General features: G+C 39.8%; 1 protein-coding gene across 7 annotated transcripts in view; it reads right to left on the bottom strand.

The window, feature by feature from the left end:
• Window positions 1-915: 915 nt before the first annotated feature.
• LOC127430053 (arf-GAP with Rho-GAP domain, ANK repeat and PH domain-containing protein 1) overlaps window positions 916-18,956 on the bottom strand; it is a 110,664-nt gene continuing 92,623 nt past the window's right edge. For 5 of the 7 annotated variants that reach the window (XM_051679487.1, XM_051679485.1, XM_051679489.1 and 2 more), the window contains 6 exons: window positions 18,844-18,926; window positions 18,434-18,493; window positions 13,682-13,745; window positions 13,103-13,264; window positions 8,118-8,157; window positions 916-5,090 (listed from right to left, as the gene is read on the bottom strand). In XM_051679487.1, the coding sequence (XP_051535447.1) occupies window positions 8,140-8,157; window positions 13,103-13,264; window positions 13,682-13,745; window positions 18,434-18,493; window positions 18,844-18,926 (387 nt within the window). In that variant the 3' untranslated portion in view covers window positions 916-5,090; window positions 8,118-8,139. Of the gene's footprint in view, window positions 5,091-7,814; window positions 7,866-8,117; window positions 8,158-13,102; window positions 13,265-13,681; window positions 13,746-18,433; window positions 18,494-18,843; window positions 18,927-18,956 lie in introns of all 7 variants that reach the window. The other 2 variants (XR_007895403.1, XM_051679488.1) reach the window with 2 other exon arrangements.

Genomic DNA, 18,956 nt, shown 5'->3' with positions numbered 1-18,956 from the left:
GCGGCATCCACGCACAACTCACCACACACCCCACCGAGAGCGAGAACCACATTATAGCGACCACGAGGAGGTTACCCCATGTGACTCTACCCTCCCTAGCAACCAGGCCAATTTGGTTGCTTAGGAGACCTGACTGGAGTCACTCAGCACGCCCTGGATTCGCAACTCCAGGTGTGATAGTCAGCGTCAATACTCACCGAGATACCCAGGCCTCCGAAACAGTACTTTACTGTGAGCTCATAAAAGTTGCATGTGTAATAACTGTGTAATAAGCTAAATGTTGTTTTAGACGGAGTATAGAACGTTGTCAACTTTCCCAACGTGCCTATATGCAAAAATACAGAGGAATATTAGGACGTAAGCAGACGTGTCTGACAGACTCTGTGGTGGACGGAGCAGTTGGCATGCAAGTATCTCTCTGTTGCCTGGCAACGGCACCCAAAAAGATGCCCAGCGATGGAAGTTCAACCTGCAACAAGTCTATAGATAAACAAATTGAAAATACTGATAGAAAATACAGAAAATAAGAGACAATCCTGCTGTGAAACTGATAGACACGCTGAGAGCAGGAATAGATGTTTGGATGGAGCGGAGATGAGGGACCGCAGGAGAATCAGAATTAAAGACCTTCCATTGAATCTCAATGAATCTTCAATAGGTGCCGATGCAGAGCTCGTTCAGAGGAGAGGGTCTTTTCACAGAGATCAGACTGAACTGAAGATTCACTCCACATATACACACACAGAGAGAAAGAGATAAGGTGCAAAAAATTTCAAAAAGAAATACCGATGCATTTACATTTCCTCAGACGGATGTAAAATCTTGCTTTACTTGATCGAGCCAAACACCTAAAGATCCGTCTGCAATCACTGATCTCTTTGGCAATAACAGTAATTACACAAACACTTCAAAACATGTTATAGAATGACCAAATTTACTATCAACTTTAACGAGCAATCAAAGGCAAAATACAACATGTACAAAGACTTTCAAATCAAGTTAGAATCTCACATTGTCCTCATCATGAATTAACCTGACAAACTCAAACAGGTTATTCTTTATTCTCTATTCAAATGTAATATACATCTTCATTTGGACCGTATATGACCCTAATTACCATCTGAATCGAGATCTCTGTGTGTGTCTGTACAGCAGATTTCATAACACACACAAATACACACAGTGACCCTTCATAAATTCATCTCTGACTTCACCAGAGTAAAATCTGTTCGTTAATTAAGAGAACTGATGGGAAGTAATTCTGCAAACTCATTTACGTCACCTAATTTAATTTCACGTCTACTCTGAGCACAAAACACTGAAAATGACACACTTATTTAATCAAACCCCATCAGATGAAAAAAAAGACATTTTTCTTCATTCATGAAATACAAACTGAACAAGCTTTGTTGCATTTGTTCGTAAAACCATTTTAATGCCAACTGTCGCATTATTTTGAAAGACCCTTCAACGTAAATTGTTGCATTAGTTCTTAAACAATTATATTTACACTGACGGCCAAAAGTTTGGAATAATGTACAGATTTTGCTGTTTCAGACAGAAATTGGTACTTTTATTCACCAAAGTGGCATTCAGCTGATCACAAAGTATAGTCAGGACATTACTGATGTCAAAAACAGCACCATCACTATTTGAAAAAAGTCATTTTTGATCAAATCTAGACAGTAGCCATCACTCCAACACCTTATCCTTGAGTAATCATGCTAAATTGATCATTTGGTGCTAGAAAATCACTTGCCATTATATCAAACACAGCTGAAAGCTATTTGGTTCATTAAATGAAGCTTAACGTTGTCTTTGTGTCTGTTTTTGAGTTGCCACAGTATGCAATAGACTGGCATGTCTTAAGGTCAATATTAGGTCAAAAATGGCCAAAAAAAGAAACAGCTTTCTCTAGAAACTCGTCAGTCAGTCATTGTTTTGAGGAATGAAGGCTATACAATGCTTTGAAAGATTTCATACAAAGGTGTACACTACAGTCTTCAAAGACAAAGGACAACTGGCTCTAACAAGGACAGAAAGAGATGTGGAAGACCAGATGTACAACTAAACAAGAGGATAAGTACATCAGAGTCTCTAGTTTGAGAAATAGACGCCTCACATGTCCTCAGCTGACAGCTTCATTGAATTCTACCCGCTCAACACCAGTTTCATGTACAACAGTAAAGAGAAGACTCAGGGGTGCAGGCCTTATGGGAAAAAGAAAAGGTTCGAGTGGGCAAAGACACACAGACATTGGACAACAGATCATTGGAAAAGAGTGTTCTGGATCTTAACCCCATTGAGCTTTTGTGGGATCAGCTAGACTGTAAGGTGTGTGAGAAGTGCCCGACAAGACAGTCACATCTATGGCAAGTGCTACAGGAAGTGTGGGGTGAAATGTCACCTGAGTATCTGGACAAACTGACAGCTAGAATAACAAGGATCTGCAAAGCTGTCATTGCTGCACATGGAGGATTTTTAGATGAGAACTCTTTGAAGTAGTTTAAGAAGTTCTGAACATTTTAATAGTAATTTTTCATGTTATTAAAGTCCTGACTATACATTGTGATCAGTTGAATGCCACTTTAGTGAATAAAAGTACCAATTTCTTTCCATAAGAGCAAAATCTGTACATTAGTCCAAACTTTTGGACACCAGTGTAAATTGTTGCTTTCTTTTGTTAAACCCTTCTTACGTGAATTGTAGCATTTGTTTGTCACTTTCTTTCATAAATGCATTTTTATGTAAATGACCACATTATTTCATGAAACCTTTGTTACATATTGTTACATTTGATCATAAAACATTTTCATAGTCACATTTCATAAAACCCTTCTTATGTAAATTGTCACAATTGCTTGTAATATAATTTTATGTACACTGCTGCTTTGCTTCATATGAAACATTTCTAAAATGAATTGTCACATTTGTTTGTAAAACTATTCTCACACAAACTGTCAAATTATTAGTTTGTAAAAACCACACTTATAGTTATGCAAATTGTTGCATTTACTTGTGAAACCATTCTTGAGTAAATATTCACGTGTCATTTTATGTAATAATGGTTTTACATTAACGAGTTGACATGAATATGTTCTGCTTGTGTTTCATGAATGATGCTCAGTTTGTGTAAACTAAAGAAATTCATTTTTACACTGATGTGTCTCCTAAATAAAAACATCACAGTCTTATCTGGAATGCAACAGTGTAGAAAATTTACATTAAATTATTAGAACTAATTATGTGAATACATTTCTGAAAATCACTATCATTAAAACAATTGGACCTTTATCTACATGACTGAATGCAGTGAACAAGTTGTGGAACATCTGACGTAAGACACGAACAAACATACACAATTTCTGATACAAACATAACACAAATAAACACACACACACACACACACACACACACAGACTCACACTGCGTTCATGTCTCACTGGAATTACTGAAAACAACTTCAATGTTCACATCGTCTGATTTAGAAATGATTTGCTTCAACAGCAAATGTTACAACGGCAACAATGTGTCCATCTGCAACTTTGATGCTGATATTTCATCAAAACATTAAAGGAATATTCCGGGTTCAATACAAGTTGAGCTCAATCAACAGCATTTGTGTCATAATGTTAATTACCACAAAATTAATTTCGACTCGTTCCTCCTTTTCCTTGTCAATTTTTGGAGGGTTTAAAGTCAGAAATGTGAAGATTATAATTTTATAAAAGCACTTACATTAATTCTTCTGTATTATTTCAGCTGTAAAGTTGTATAAATCATTGTTTTTATGGTTGTTTTTTGGTTTAAGAGTTTTAGGCATTGTGTTGCCATGGCAACGAAGTTGTAAAATTTTCTATATCTTTCCACAGATGTGGTTAGTAAGTGATTTTATGACAGTAAAATCATGTTAACACACATATTGTTTATGTCTTGTGTCTATACTTTTGAAACAGTGAGTATTTTAATGTTTACAGATTATTGACCCCATTGACTTCCATTGTAAGTGTCTCACTGGAACACACATTCAAAAAAGGAGGAACGAGTCGAGATTAATTTTTGTGTGTAATCAACATTATGACACAAATGCTGTCGATTGAGCTCAACTTGTAGTGAAACCGGAATATTCCATTAACGCCAAAATACTGAATAACAAAGGAATTGTACAAGGTAACACTGACTATAATAAAATTACTTTTCAAACAGAAATATGTAGCAGTAACTAAAATAACCACTGTTAACTGCTGAAGCCATCGCCATTTTTGTTGTTTATGTTTGACATCATCTTTCAAAAAACTAAAGGAGCTTTTGTAAAAAATTTTCCATCTTGCAATCAACGAAATTCAACTAAATTTTAGTTCAACGAAAGCGTGAATGGTTACAACTCGTCATTATGCTAATTCTGACACCGCGTGAATGCAGCATTATATCCACTCGCACAACCCAACATGAACAATTTCTGTGACCTGTTACATTTCAAACATGACGTGATTCTTCATTTGAGCGACGTTTGTGAGAGTGACACCAAACACAACTATCAAAAACAAACCCTGTGCAATCATTTTAAGAAGTCTGTAAAACAGGTCCGTTGCTCTCAGGATACACCCCTCCAAACTCAAGTGTTTCATTCGGTTAAATGGACATTAAATATTCCACATGCGACGCTGCCGTCCAGTGAACACATGGAGAGAGAACGAGACAAGTGCTCTGATTGGTCAGTCGTCTCGCACACGATCAGTTTATGAACACATATTCACAAAACTCCAAAACACGTAGCATAAATCCATTCCATCCTTCAACACCGTGTGACCCATGTGAAAACAAGTCCAGGTACAGTCTGATATCCCAGAATGCACCACAGCAGAGTATTATATCTCGGGAAAGAGTGAGCGATTAAATCAGTGAAATATAAGGTGCCGTCAACTCTGTGGAAGGTCAAAGTGTGTGTAAAACTACATGAACATCCAAATGCTCAACGAATGTAGATCCAAAGTTCTAGAGAACTTCGGAATTCTGACTGAAGTTCCAGAACATCCTCTGACCGATCAAACGATGCCAACGTGACTTTAACCCTCTCAAACCATCAGTTCCTGCAGAGTGAAAACAAAAAAAATCACACACACACACAATTAGTGTTGTTTATGTTTATACAGTCAATATGTAATTAATGTTATAATAAGTGATCATGTTCACACTGCAAAGTTTTAAATGCATTTTAATGCGGGACAGAATCCACTAAATTCTCATTCTGTGGGTGAACGGAATATAGGAGTCACTCCGGAACTTGCACTGGCTCACAAGTGATATCCATAGGAAAGGTTAGGAATCTTACATGGATGCCATATATTTAACCGTCTGGTGTTAGCTTTAGCTGACAATTAAAATTTAAGCAATATGAATCAAGGACTAAAAATGAAGTGTTTTTCATTTCGGTTCATTCTGAGAAGAGACTCTATTTTTTCCGTTCCGGTTCCGGCGTTCCGTAGCCTCCTTTCCAAATAGTAACCGGTTAGGACGAAATTAAAAAATGGTTAATAATGTTCTTTTTTTTAAATGACAGTACTATGTGCTAAGGGTGGTGGGTGATACACCAGTTGCAGTGTTACCAGATCTCAAGAAAAAAAAAGGGACCTGCATGTGATTCATTCCCCACCCCGTTTCCTCCCCAATACAACCATATATGGAGTGTACAACGCTTGTTTTTACTATGCATATCCTCATCTTCATACAATTACCATATGCATTTAACCATCCAGACACATGAGAGAAACTGTATTAGAAGAGATAAAACTGTAAATGTCACGTGCCCAAAGGTTAGATGCTGCACAATGAAGAAACATTATTTATTAAGATATGCGTGGCAGGGAGGAGGGTGGGGCCGGGACATGATGCTGCACACCCGGCCCCTGATCAGGCTAATCAAGCCCTTGAGAGGAATAAAGGTGACCGGAGACGGCAGTGCGACAGAGAGAGAGTTAAGGGCAGCTGCCCGGCATGTGTTTGTGGTTGTCTTTTTGTTTAAGTTTATTATTAAACTATTATTTATATTTTCAAGCCGGTTCTCACCTCCTACTTTGCATTGAACTCGTTACATTGGTGCCGCAACCCGGGAAGGAGGAGGGATGCGCTGTCGTGGAGTCCTCGCCACTGCCATCCACCCAAAGGAGCAGCCGTGGCTATCTGCCAGGGGACGGAGGAGTTGCTGCCGACCGCATGGACGCGGCGGAACGGCCGCCGTCCACGAGGGGAGGAGGGGCTCGCTGCCAGCCGCCTGGAGCGGTGGAGCCGCTGCCAGGGGCGGAGGAGTTCCCTACTGCCCGCCAAAACACGCCGGGGCGTTCCATCCGCCAGGGGTCGGAGGACTCGCTCCGGTCCGCCCGGGGAGGAGCAGCTATCGTCCACCAGAGGGAGTGGTCGAGGACCGGATGACGGCGTGTCAGAGAACCGGCGAGTATGGGTTTTTTTTTTCTCTCTCCCGCTGTCGCTCCGTGTTGGCCTATCCCTCTCGTTTTTTTGTTGTTGTTGTTATTGTTTTTCCCTCCCCTTGTCACCCTCCCAGGTCTGAAGAGGCGCCCCGGAAAGGGTGGCAGGGAGGAGGGTGGGGCCGGGCCATGATGCTGCCCGGCATGTGTTTGTGGTTGTCTTTTTGTTTAAGTTTATTATTAAACTATTATTTATATTGTCAAGCCGGTTCTCGCCTCCTCCTTTCCATTGAACTCGTTACAATATGAACTTGTTTTCAAAGAATTTTTTTTATTTAATTTTTATTTTTTTTTTATCCGCTTTTCTCCCCTATTTGGAACGCCCGATTCCCACTGCTTACTAGGTCCTCATGGTGGCACGGTTACTCACCTCAATCCGGGTGGTGGAGAACAAGTCTCGGTTGCCTCCGCTTCTGAGACCGTCAATCCGTGCATCTTATCACGTGACTCGTTGTGCATGACACCGCGGAGACTCACAGCGTGTGGAGGCTCATGCTACTCTCCACGATCCACACACAACTCACCACACGCCCCATTGAGAGCGAGAACCACTAATCACGACCACGAGGAGGTTACACCATGTGACTCTACCCTCCCTAGCAACCGGGCCAATTTGGTTGCTTAGGAGACCTGACTGGAGTCACTCAGCACGCCCTGGATTTAAACTCGCGACTCCAGGTGTGGTAGTCAGCGTCAATACTCGCTGAGATACCCAGGCCCCCGCAAGCAGCACATCTGATGTGCATTTTATGTGCATTGCTGTACCTGTTTGCAGCTGTACAATACTGTTTCTGATGAGACATGTCTCTCTAATGGTCCGTTCGACAACTGAATACGGCCAGCAGTGCCTGTCTTATAGCTACTGTCCATTTTACCGAGTCAGTCAAGTGCGCATCGCATTACAGATAATCTTTATTCAAATGCTGTACTTAACAGAAAATATCTCAAACTAAGAAATCTTCACTATCATTTTTACTTACTGTATGTTCCTTCTGTATGATGATGTGGGCAAGGTCTCCAAACGCAACACATCACAAACCAATATTTCCCTTTTACAGCTTACATTTCAATGCCTTTTCAATTAGTCACATAAACATAATATAGCCTACTATTGGCTTGATAACAATTACTTCTGTTTCAAGTGCTTTACTACATACTTTTTAAATGAAAATCAGAGTTTATAATCAGTCTGTTTAGTTCATTATTTGTCCAGCAGGAGTCGTCAGTAAAAGAGTGCATACGCACAGTGAAGAGTGTCCAGACAGTGCGCACATATTTACGGCAAGTTCATTTTTTATAATATGATATGTTCGTGGGAAATTGCTTACGCACATTTCAATGCCCATTTTGTGCTACACAATGTTTATGCATCAGGTCCCTGGTCTGGAAAAACAAGGGATAAAAAAATAAGTGAAAATAAACCCATGTGGTGGAATCATCAACAAGCAAAGTATACATTAGCCTATATTAAATAATGTCTTCTCACTGAATGTCTTCTTAATATTAAATATATCCCCCAAAAATATTTAAAATATTTCAAAAATCAATTAATAGTCTAAAAGGTTTTCAACATGTCAGAAAACACCGAATTTAACTGCAGTGTGAACGTGACCAGAGTGACGTTAATCATCTCACCTGAACACTGTTTACTTCATCGTCAAACATTTCTAAAGAGCTGCAGGAAAACACAACAACCATTCATTAATCAAAATCAGATCTCAGGAAAATTATGTGACTGTGGCCTTTTGCAAAATGACATTACGTGCATCATTACAAGTGCCATGGCAGTTCCGAAGTGAAATGTCCACTGAGCGGCACTAAAAGTGAGCTAAATGTTCTCTCAAACAAACTACCATGTCCCAATAAACACCTTAAGAACCACCTAGTTGGTTTGTTGCTGGCCGGAAAAGGTTGACCAGATTTCAGTTAACCCATCACAAAAACACAAAATAAACATTTAAAAGGATAGTTCACCCAGAAATGAACATTCTGTCATCATTTACTCACCTTCATGCATGACTTTCTTTCTTCTATGGAACACAAAAGGAAATGTGAGGCAGCATTCACTTTTATTGTATAGAAAAAAATGCAATGAAAGTGAATGGTGACTGAGGCTAACATTCTGCTAAACATCTCCTTTAGTGTTTCATGGAAGAAAAAGTCAAATGGGTTTGGAACAACATGAGGATAGTAACTGATGACAGAATCTTCATTTTGTTTTCCACAACATTTTATGTGCAGCCCACATGGTGCTTATAACACAAATGTCTGTTATGCAGAGCTTATAAACACACCTATTAGCAGTCTGTAAGCTTATAACACAAATGTATGTTATGCAGAGCTCATAAACACCCCTATTTGCAGTCTGTAAGCTTATTATTCAAATGTCTGTTATGCAGAGCTCATAAACACCCCTATTAGCCGTCTGTACACTTATAATGCAAATGTCTGTTATGAAGAGATTATAAATACTCCTATTAGCAGTCTGTAAGCTTATAAGACAAATGTCTATTATTAAGAGCTTATAAACAACCCTATTAGCAGTCTGTAAGCTTATTATTCAAATGTCTGTTATGCAGAGCTCATAAACACCCCTATTAGCAGTCTGTAAGCTTATAACACAAATGTCTGTTATGAAGAGCTCATAAACACCCCTATTAGCAGTCTGTAAGCTTATTACTCAAATGTCTGTTATTAAGAGCTTATAAACACCCCTATTAGCCGTCTGTACACTTATAATGCAAATGTCTGTTATGAAGAGATTATAAATACTCCTATTAGCAGTCTGTAAGCTTATAAGACAAATGTCTATTATTAAGAGCTTATAAACACCCCTATTAGACGTCTGTAAGCTTATAACACAGATGTCTGTTCTTAAGAGCTTATAAACACCCCTATTAGCAGTCTATGAACTTATAACACAAATGTCTGTTATTAAGAGAGTATAAACACATTGTTTAGTGGTCTGTAAACCCATTAATAAGCTCTTATAACTCTTGATTCATTTGTGCAGGATACTTTTTCGGATGCGGGTAGTACAGCGAGCAACACGCACACTTTGGCTCTGGATGTAGAGCCCCTGCAGCAGGGAGTCTGGGTGATGTCTCGGCGGCATACTCGCTCAGCAAGGCGACACCACTCTCCCATTCCTGTTAGGGTTTCCAATCGATTCTCCCCACTCAGTGATGCACCCACTGAGAGTCATTTTGAAAGAGCCTTGGTCATAGGTGACTCTATGGTAAGGAACATGGAAATAGAGACTCCAGCCACTATTGTTAAATGCATTTCCGGTGCCAGAGCGTCTGACATCAGATAAATTTACAAGTGCTGGCTAATGCTAAACGTAGATTTTCTAAAACTGTCACTCATGTTGGCACTAACGATCATCTTTTGCCCTTGCTACAGTATATAGATCACCCGTGCCGTATTCTGATTTCGATGGTGAATTTGCTGATTTTCTATCTGATCTAGTAGTTACTATAGATAGAGCTTTAATTGTTGGTGACTTCAACATTCACATAGATAATGAAAATGACACATTGGGATTAGCATTTATTGATATTCTCAACTCTCTTGGAGTCAGACAAAATGTGACAGGACCAACTCATCGCCATAATCATACGCTAGATTTAATTCTGTCATATAAATTTGATGTTGATACTATAGAAATTCTTCCGCAGAGCGATGACATCTCAGATCATTACCTCGTCTCTTGTATACTGCGATCAGCTAATGTTACTCAATCTACACCACTATCATTCAGGTAGAACTATTCTTTCAACTACTAAAGATAACTTCACTAATAATCTTCCAGAATTTATCTCATACACTCAGTAAGCCAAAAAGTCTAGAAGAACTTGATGTAATAACATTAAATATAAATACAATCTTCTCTAGCACTCTTGATAGTGTCGTCCCCTTCGATTAAAGAAAATGAAAGAAAAAATCCCCGCACCAAGGTGCAATGATCACACTCATACTCTCAAGAGAGCAGCTCGGAAATGGAGCGCAAGTGGAAGAATACAAAATTAGAGGTATTTCGCGGTGCATGGAAGGATAGTGTCTGTAGCTACAGACAGGCACTAAAAGCTGCCAGGTCAGCATATTTTAGCAAACTCATAAAAAATCATTTATTCAGTACTGTGGCTAAATTGGTTAGGAATAAAGCCTTGACTGAGCCAGATATTCCGTCGCAGCACAATTGTAATAAAATTGAAATAATCAGAAATAAAATCAGAATTATGCAATAATTCTAATTTTCATAGGTCATGAAGAGCTAACAAAACTTATCGAAACATCAAAAGCCACAACATGTATGTTAGATCCAATACCAACTAAGCTCTTAAAAGAGGTATTCCCAGTAATCTCAGAAACTTTTATGTATATTATTAACTCCTCGCTATCCTTAGGACATGTCCCAAGAAACTTTAAAATGGCAATTATCAAACCGCTTATTAAGAAGCCACAACTTGATCCTGGAGAATTGGCTAATTACAGACCGATTTCAAATCTCCCATTTATGTTGAAAATACTAGATTGTGTCCTCCCAAGCATGTTCATTTCTACAGAGAAATGGAATATATGAAGAATTTCAGTCAGGATTTAGGCCCCATCACAGTACAGAGACTGCACTTATCAGAGTTACTAATGATTTGCTCTTATCATCTGATCGCGGCTGCATTTCTCTTCTAGTGCTTTTAGATCTTAGTGCTGCCTTCGACACCATAGATCACGACATTCTCTTGAATAGGCTGGAGAATTATGTTGACATTTGTGGACTTGCATTAGCATGGTTTAGGTCCTATTTATCAGACCGCTACCACTTTGTCTGTGTAAATGAGGAATTGTCAAATCAAACAAAAGTTAAGTATGGAGTGCCACAGGGATCAGTTTTAGGGCCGCTGATTTTCTCCTTATATATGCTTCCCCTGGGAGATATTATCAGGAATCGTGGAATAAGTTTCCACTGTTATGCTGACGATACCCAACTTTATATTTCTTCAAAACCTGATGAGATTTCACAATTCTCCTAATTAGCAGAGTGTATCAATGAAATCAAAGATTGGACCAGAAATTTCCTTCTGCTCAAATCCGACAAAACAGAGGTACTAATTATCGGACCAAAAACCTCTAAAAATAAGCCGCTAAAATATAGTTTGACACTCGATGGATGTATATCCATTTTTTACATCCTCTTCAACAGTGAAGAACTTAGGTGTTATATTTGATACCAATCTGTCCTTTGAAAATCAAATTTCCAATGTTTGCAGAACAGCATTCTTCCACCTTAGAAATATTGCTAAATTACGACACATGCTCTCTGTTGCTGATGCTGAAAAACTAATTCATACATTCATGACCTCAAGATTATTGTAATGCATTACTGGGAGGATGTCCTGCAAGATCAATAAATAAACTTCAATTGGTTCAAAATGCAGCTGCCAGAGTGCTGACGAGAACCAAGAAATATGATCATATTAGCCCAATTTTACCATCGTTACATTGGCTACCTGTTAAATTTCATATTCATCTTAAAATTCTGTTCACTACATACAAAGCTTTGAATGGTCTAGCTCCACAGTACTTAAGTGACCTTCTATATTCACATGACATGCTATATTCCATCACGTTCATTACGATCCTTAATAGTTCCTAGAATATCAAAATCCACAAAGGAGGTAGATCATTTTCCTAATTGGCTCACTCAGTTTAAGTCCAGACTAAAGACTCATCTATTTAGCCAGGCATACACCTAATTTATCCATCAAATCACAATTAGGCTGCTTTAGTTAGGTCTGCCAGAACCAGAAACAGTGATCATTATCAATAACTCTGCAAAAAAATGAATGGTATCTACGCTAATATTATTCTATTTGTTTCCCTGTCTCAATCTCGGGATTAATATCCCAAGGTTATTTTTCTCCATTAATCAACATCTTCTGGAGTTTTGTGTTCCCTGCCACAGTCGCCTTCAGCTTGCTCACTGGGGTTATAAATACAATTATTATTTAATTATTTATTTTTATACATAATTTACAATCATATTTAAACTACACAATGATGACTAAGACATTATAGATATTACAGTTTCATTTTCTGTTAATGCATGATCTTCTGTAAAGCTGCTTTGAAACGATGTGTGTTGTGAAAGGCGCTATACAAATAAAAATGACTTAAAGTTCATTCAGAGTCTGTGAGCGTGACTCTGGGCTGCACACAAAGTGTTTGTCAGTAAATCAGAACACCACGGGCTCATGGGTAATCACACAGCCTTTAGAGTGAAAAAAGATATTTGTTTTTGATAAATATTCTCCTACTCTAATGACGCTCAACCACGTTTTGCCTCAGGGTCTTGTTTTGTCACTTGATCGCAGTAATAAGACCAAACCCCTGCACACAATATGAGCTGCGTTCACATCTATCAGTGCATAACTCTGTTATATTCTACAGATTGTATCAAGTTCTATAGCTGCATCCCGATTCACATATTACCTATACTACCTAGTATGCAAGAATAGGATAATTGTGTCCCAAATCACAGCTAGTATCTAAGTGTTTGCTGCGATCTGATTGGCTGTGCGATTGGCCAGGACCTCTAGCGATTTGTTGATTGGACTCACAGCGAGAGGATCAGCTGTGAAAGCGGCGACACTGTTCCTCATCTCGTTCTCACTGCCACGCAGTGGAATCAATGACACGTTACCAAAACGAGCATCCAGAGGCACCGAGCGACACGCATCGCGGGACTTCAACCACTCTGCTGGCCAGACGCGACCTCCGTTCTAAAAGAGAGAGAGAGAGAGAGAAAATCAAGACGACTTCATGTGATGAAATTAACATCAAATGTAAACATGTAACTCATGCTGATTTTTAATAAGCAAGTCAATATGAAACAGCATCGAAACCCATTTTACTTCCATGATGAGACGTATTTTGGAGTGAAACAGGATATTCAACATGGAAAAAAATGTAAAGCAGAACTTGATTTTACCAAACAGTATTTGATTGGCTGGTGAAAAGAGGGCGTGTCTTATCAGAATGGAGGGAAAGATGAATGCGTGTTTGCAGTGGATTGTGGGGGACTGAAACACCGCCGGCACACACTTTTGAGGAGACTTTCAACACGCATCCCAACGATAATGTTTCTTTTACAAATCCATCTTTATTCATGTTGATATAATTTTCTCTCTCAAACTAACCTGTATGCTCAGAAATGTAGCGAACCATTCTCTCATTTCATTCTGTGTATCGCAGCAGAGATACCTGTGACAGAGAGAGAAAAAACTCGATTTAACCGCATGAAAACACACACATGAACACTCCAAAAATGTAACAACAACACGTCACATCAACACAGACTACAACAGCTGTGATTGGTCAGCTCTGAAACCAGAGACCGCCATCCAGAATGACAAAAAAGATATCTGAGGCAGCTTTGCATTTTCTCCAAGATTATTTTAAGCCCTGTGCATTACATCACATTGTTTTTGAACTCCAGAGAATGATTTTAATTGGGAGCATCTGCTGTTTTTATATTCTCTTTATGTTTCATGAAGTTAAAAGCGAAGACGTGACAAAAACACACCACTGTTTACAACTTATAAAACTGTGTTTTTATTTTTTCACGGGGCTTTTACTGGAAAGTGAAACACTATTTGTTGAATTCTACTCTAGAACTTTCTGATCTACAGTCAGCGGCTGATGTCGAAAAACTCAAATATAGATACAGCTGAGTGCTTAAGTTTACACATCCCTTTCAGAATTTATACACATATAAGAGATAAAAGATCAGTGTTGAGTTTTTCATATTTAGTACTGCCCTTCAGAAGCTACATAACATTTACATATTTCACACACACACACACACACAGTCACACTACACACAGTCACACTCACTACACACACTACACACACACACACACTACACACTCACACTACACACACAGTCACACTCACTACACACACACACACTACGCACAGTCACACTACACACTCACACACACACTACACACAGTCACACTCACACTACACACACACACACACTACACACAGTCACACTACACACACACTCACACTCACTACACACACACACTACACACAGTCACACTCACACTACACACACACTCACACACACACTACACACAGTCACACTACACACACACTCACACAACACACTCACACAACACACTCACACTAACACTCACTACACACACACACTACACACAGTCACACTCACACTACACACACACTCACACACACTCCACACTCACACACACACACTCTCATACTACACACACACACAGTCACACTCACACTCCACACACACCCACTCACACTACACACACACCCACTCACACACACACACACACACTCACACCCCACACTCACACTACACACTCACACACACTCATACTCCACACACACACACAGTCACACTCACACTCCACACACACATTACACACACATTACACACACACACACACACACACACACACACACACTACACACTCACTACACACACTCACTCACACTACACACTCACACTACACACACACACACTCACTACACCCTCACACTCACACTATAGTATAGTTTGTGTATTTTGTTATTTATTTTAAATATTTTAAATAGTCTATTTTGATGATTGCATTAACATGTATGGAATATGCAATGATCTAAAAATGATAATGTGTAATCAATGTACTACGAGTAACTGCATTATGAATGTTATTCAGTATGTTAGATATTTAATCATTCATTTATTGATTTAATTATCAATACTCAGTTTAATAATCAAAGTGCAAATCAATGGAAAAAGGCTCTGTCTCTTTGTAAGGCCCTTTCTGTGAATGTTTTTTAATAGAGTCAGACAATGCATGATTTGATGCAGACAATTTGTGGAACAGGGAGTGCTGAGGTGAACCGAGGAGCATGCGTCAAGAGAAATGGGGAGTGCTGGGGCATCAAAAGGAAGTCACCTGTGCATCACACACACTTCTCCATTTCACAGGGATGTGTTGTGTGTGACCAATAAACTGAAATAAGGGAAATCATTTAATATGCTAATCAAATTAATGCAGAAAGTAATGATTATTAGTTCATATAAAATATGTAACCATGTAAAGTGATTACAGTATGTTTTATGTATATAAAATAAAATAGTTATGCTTTTTTCACCACTGAAGTAAGTTAAGCCAGGATGTCCTGTTAGAAGGAGTGATGACGTAAATAATCAAGGCATTAAGACTTTATTGGTTGATATTATTGGATGATATCATGACGTAATGTTTGGACAAAGAGGTCATTTTCAAAGAGAACAGAAACTGTATAAAAAGCATGTTCTAAAATTTTACTTCAGATGATTCATGAACCATCTCAGCTTTGTTATTTTTATAATAAAGTCTATTTTTGGAATCAGAACTTTGAGAAATCTCGACTGTGCTTCGATGGCTGTTTTGGAGAATCTGCCATGACAAAACACACACACACACTACACTCACTACACACACACTACACACAAACTACACACACACACTACACACAAACTACACACACACACACACTATACACGCACTACACACACACACACTACACACACACTACACACAAACTACACACACACACTACACACATACTACACACACACTACACACAAACTACACACACACACTACACACACACACTACACACACACTACACACAAACTACACACACACACACACTTCACTCACACACTATACACATACACACACACACTATACACGCACTAACTCACACTATACACACACTGCACTCACACACACTATACACACACTCACTACACTCACACTGCACTCACACACACTATACACACACTCACACACACTATACACATACACACACACACTATACACGCACTAACTCACACTATACACACACTGCACTCACACACACTATACACACACTCACTACACTCACACTGCACTCACACACTATACACACACACACACTGCACTCACACACACTATACACACACTCACACTATATACACACACACACTCACACACTTACACACACACTCACTACACACACTATACACACACTCACAAACACTCACTACACTCACACTCATACTCACACACTATACACACACTGCACTACACACATATACTCACGGCACTACACACACATACTCACGGCACTACACACATATACTCGCTGCACTACACACATATACTCGCTGCACTACACACATATACTCGCTGCACTACACACATATACTCACTGCACTACACACATATACTCACTGCACTACACACACATACTCACTGCACTACACACACATACTCACTGCACTACACACATATACTCACTGCACTACACACACATACTCACTGCACTACACACACATACTCACTGCACTACACACACATACTCACTGCACTACACACACATACTCACTGCACTACACACACATACTCGCTGCACTACACACATATACTCGCTGCACTACACACATATACTCACTGCACTACACACACACTCACACTGCACTCACACACACACTGCATTCACACTCATACTCACACACTATACACACACTCACTACACTCACACTGCACTTACACACACTGCACTCACACTCATACTCACACACTATACACACACTCACTACACTCACACTGCACTCACACACACACTGCATTCACACTCATACTCACACACTATACACACACTCACTACACTCACACTGCACTTACACACACTGCACTCACACTCATACTCACACACTATACACACACTCACACACTGCACACACACACACACACGCACTCACACGCACACTGCACTCGCACACACACTGCACTCGCACACACACTGCACTCGCACACACACACACACACACTGCACTCGCACACACACACACACACACACTGCACTCACAGACACACACTCACTACACTCACACACACACACACGCACTCACACACACACGCGCTCGCACACACACACTGCGCTCGCACACACACTGCGCTCGCACACACACTGCGCTCGCACACACTGCACTCGCACACACACTGCACTCGCACACACACTGCACTCGCACACACACTGCACTCGCACACACACACTGCACTCGCACACACACACTGCACTCGCACACACACACTGCACTCGCACACACACACTGCACACACACACACACACTGCACACACACACACACAAACACTGCACTCACACACACACAAACACTGCACTCACACACACTCACACTGCACTCACACACACACACTCACAGTCTGTCTGAGGTCACAGTGTGTGTTTCAGTGTTTTTGTTCATTTTGAGATTAAAGTCACAACATATTAACATTACTTACACAGAATGTGACTGATTCTGACACATCTGAGCTGGTGTGTGTGTGTGTGTGTGTGTGTGAGTGTGTGTGTGCATCTGGAGGCTGAAGCTGACCTTTTACTCTCCTCTGGTTTTGGCAACAACTGCCTTTCTGAAGTTTGGTGCTTACAGCACGTGTGCGCTGGTGTGGAGTGGGCGGAGCCGAGAGGGAACTGTGCAACTGACAGTGATGCAGAGCATCAAATAGCTGAGAAATGCTTAAATGAGGAATTAATTTAATGCAAAGGAGGAGTGTTTTTTATTTTTTTTAAATACATTTTGCTATATTTAATTCACATTTCAAGTGCAGTTTGCACACATTAATTGTAGCTAGACTGTGGCTGGATTAATGAAAGTGTATTAAATTCACACTGTATATATACTTTGGGCATTGTTTAGGCAACTGTAATCATGCATTTGACCTTATTGAGCGAGTAATGAAAGTATCATAGATCATAATGAAACAACCGCACTGCTGTCCATTATACGCAGATCTCAGGTGACTTTAACACTGTTCCACGCAACTAAAAGTTATTACACACACACACACACACACACACAGTAAAAAACTCTTACCATTGCTGTTTCTCCTGCTTGTCCTGTTTCTCACTCTCATAGATGACTGTTAGACCCCAACTACACACACACACAGATAGACAGAGAGAGAGAGAGAGAGAGAGAGAGAGAGAGAGAGAGAGCATTAATAAGCTTTTAAAGGAATATTTCATATTATTACACATCTCTCTGTAATGCTTGATTGTGATAGGTCAGTGGCTGCATACACAGCACACCTCTCCTCAACAACACACGAGTTAACTACTAATAATATTCTTTAAACTTCAGTTGTGTGTCACTCTGAGATGTGTCAGAAATGACCGTGCAGGACTGTAATATCAGTACAGAATGATACTGATGAGGTCACACATGCATTCGTCTGTGTTGCGAGTGTTGCGATCGAGTTCATAACAAAGATTCATTCATCTCACCAAGTAGGTGGGCGGAGCTTCTTTTTAATGCCGTGATAAACCTTCAGACACTTGACTGGCCACTCCTTCTCTGGACGATTACTCTGGAAGAGAGAGAGAGAGAGAGAGTTAAC

Source organism: Myxocyprinus asiaticus, chromosome 39 (assembly GCF_019703515.2).
Source record: "Myxocyprinus asiaticus isolate MX2 ecotype Aquarium Trade chromosome 39, UBuf_Myxa_2, whole genome shotgun sequence".
NCBI lineage: Eukaryota > Metazoa > Chordata > Actinopteri > Cypriniformes > Catostomidae > Myxocyprinus > Myxocyprinus asiaticus.
Note: the sequence above shows the minus strand (reverse complement) of the source record. Positions and strands in the feature narration are given on the sequence as shown.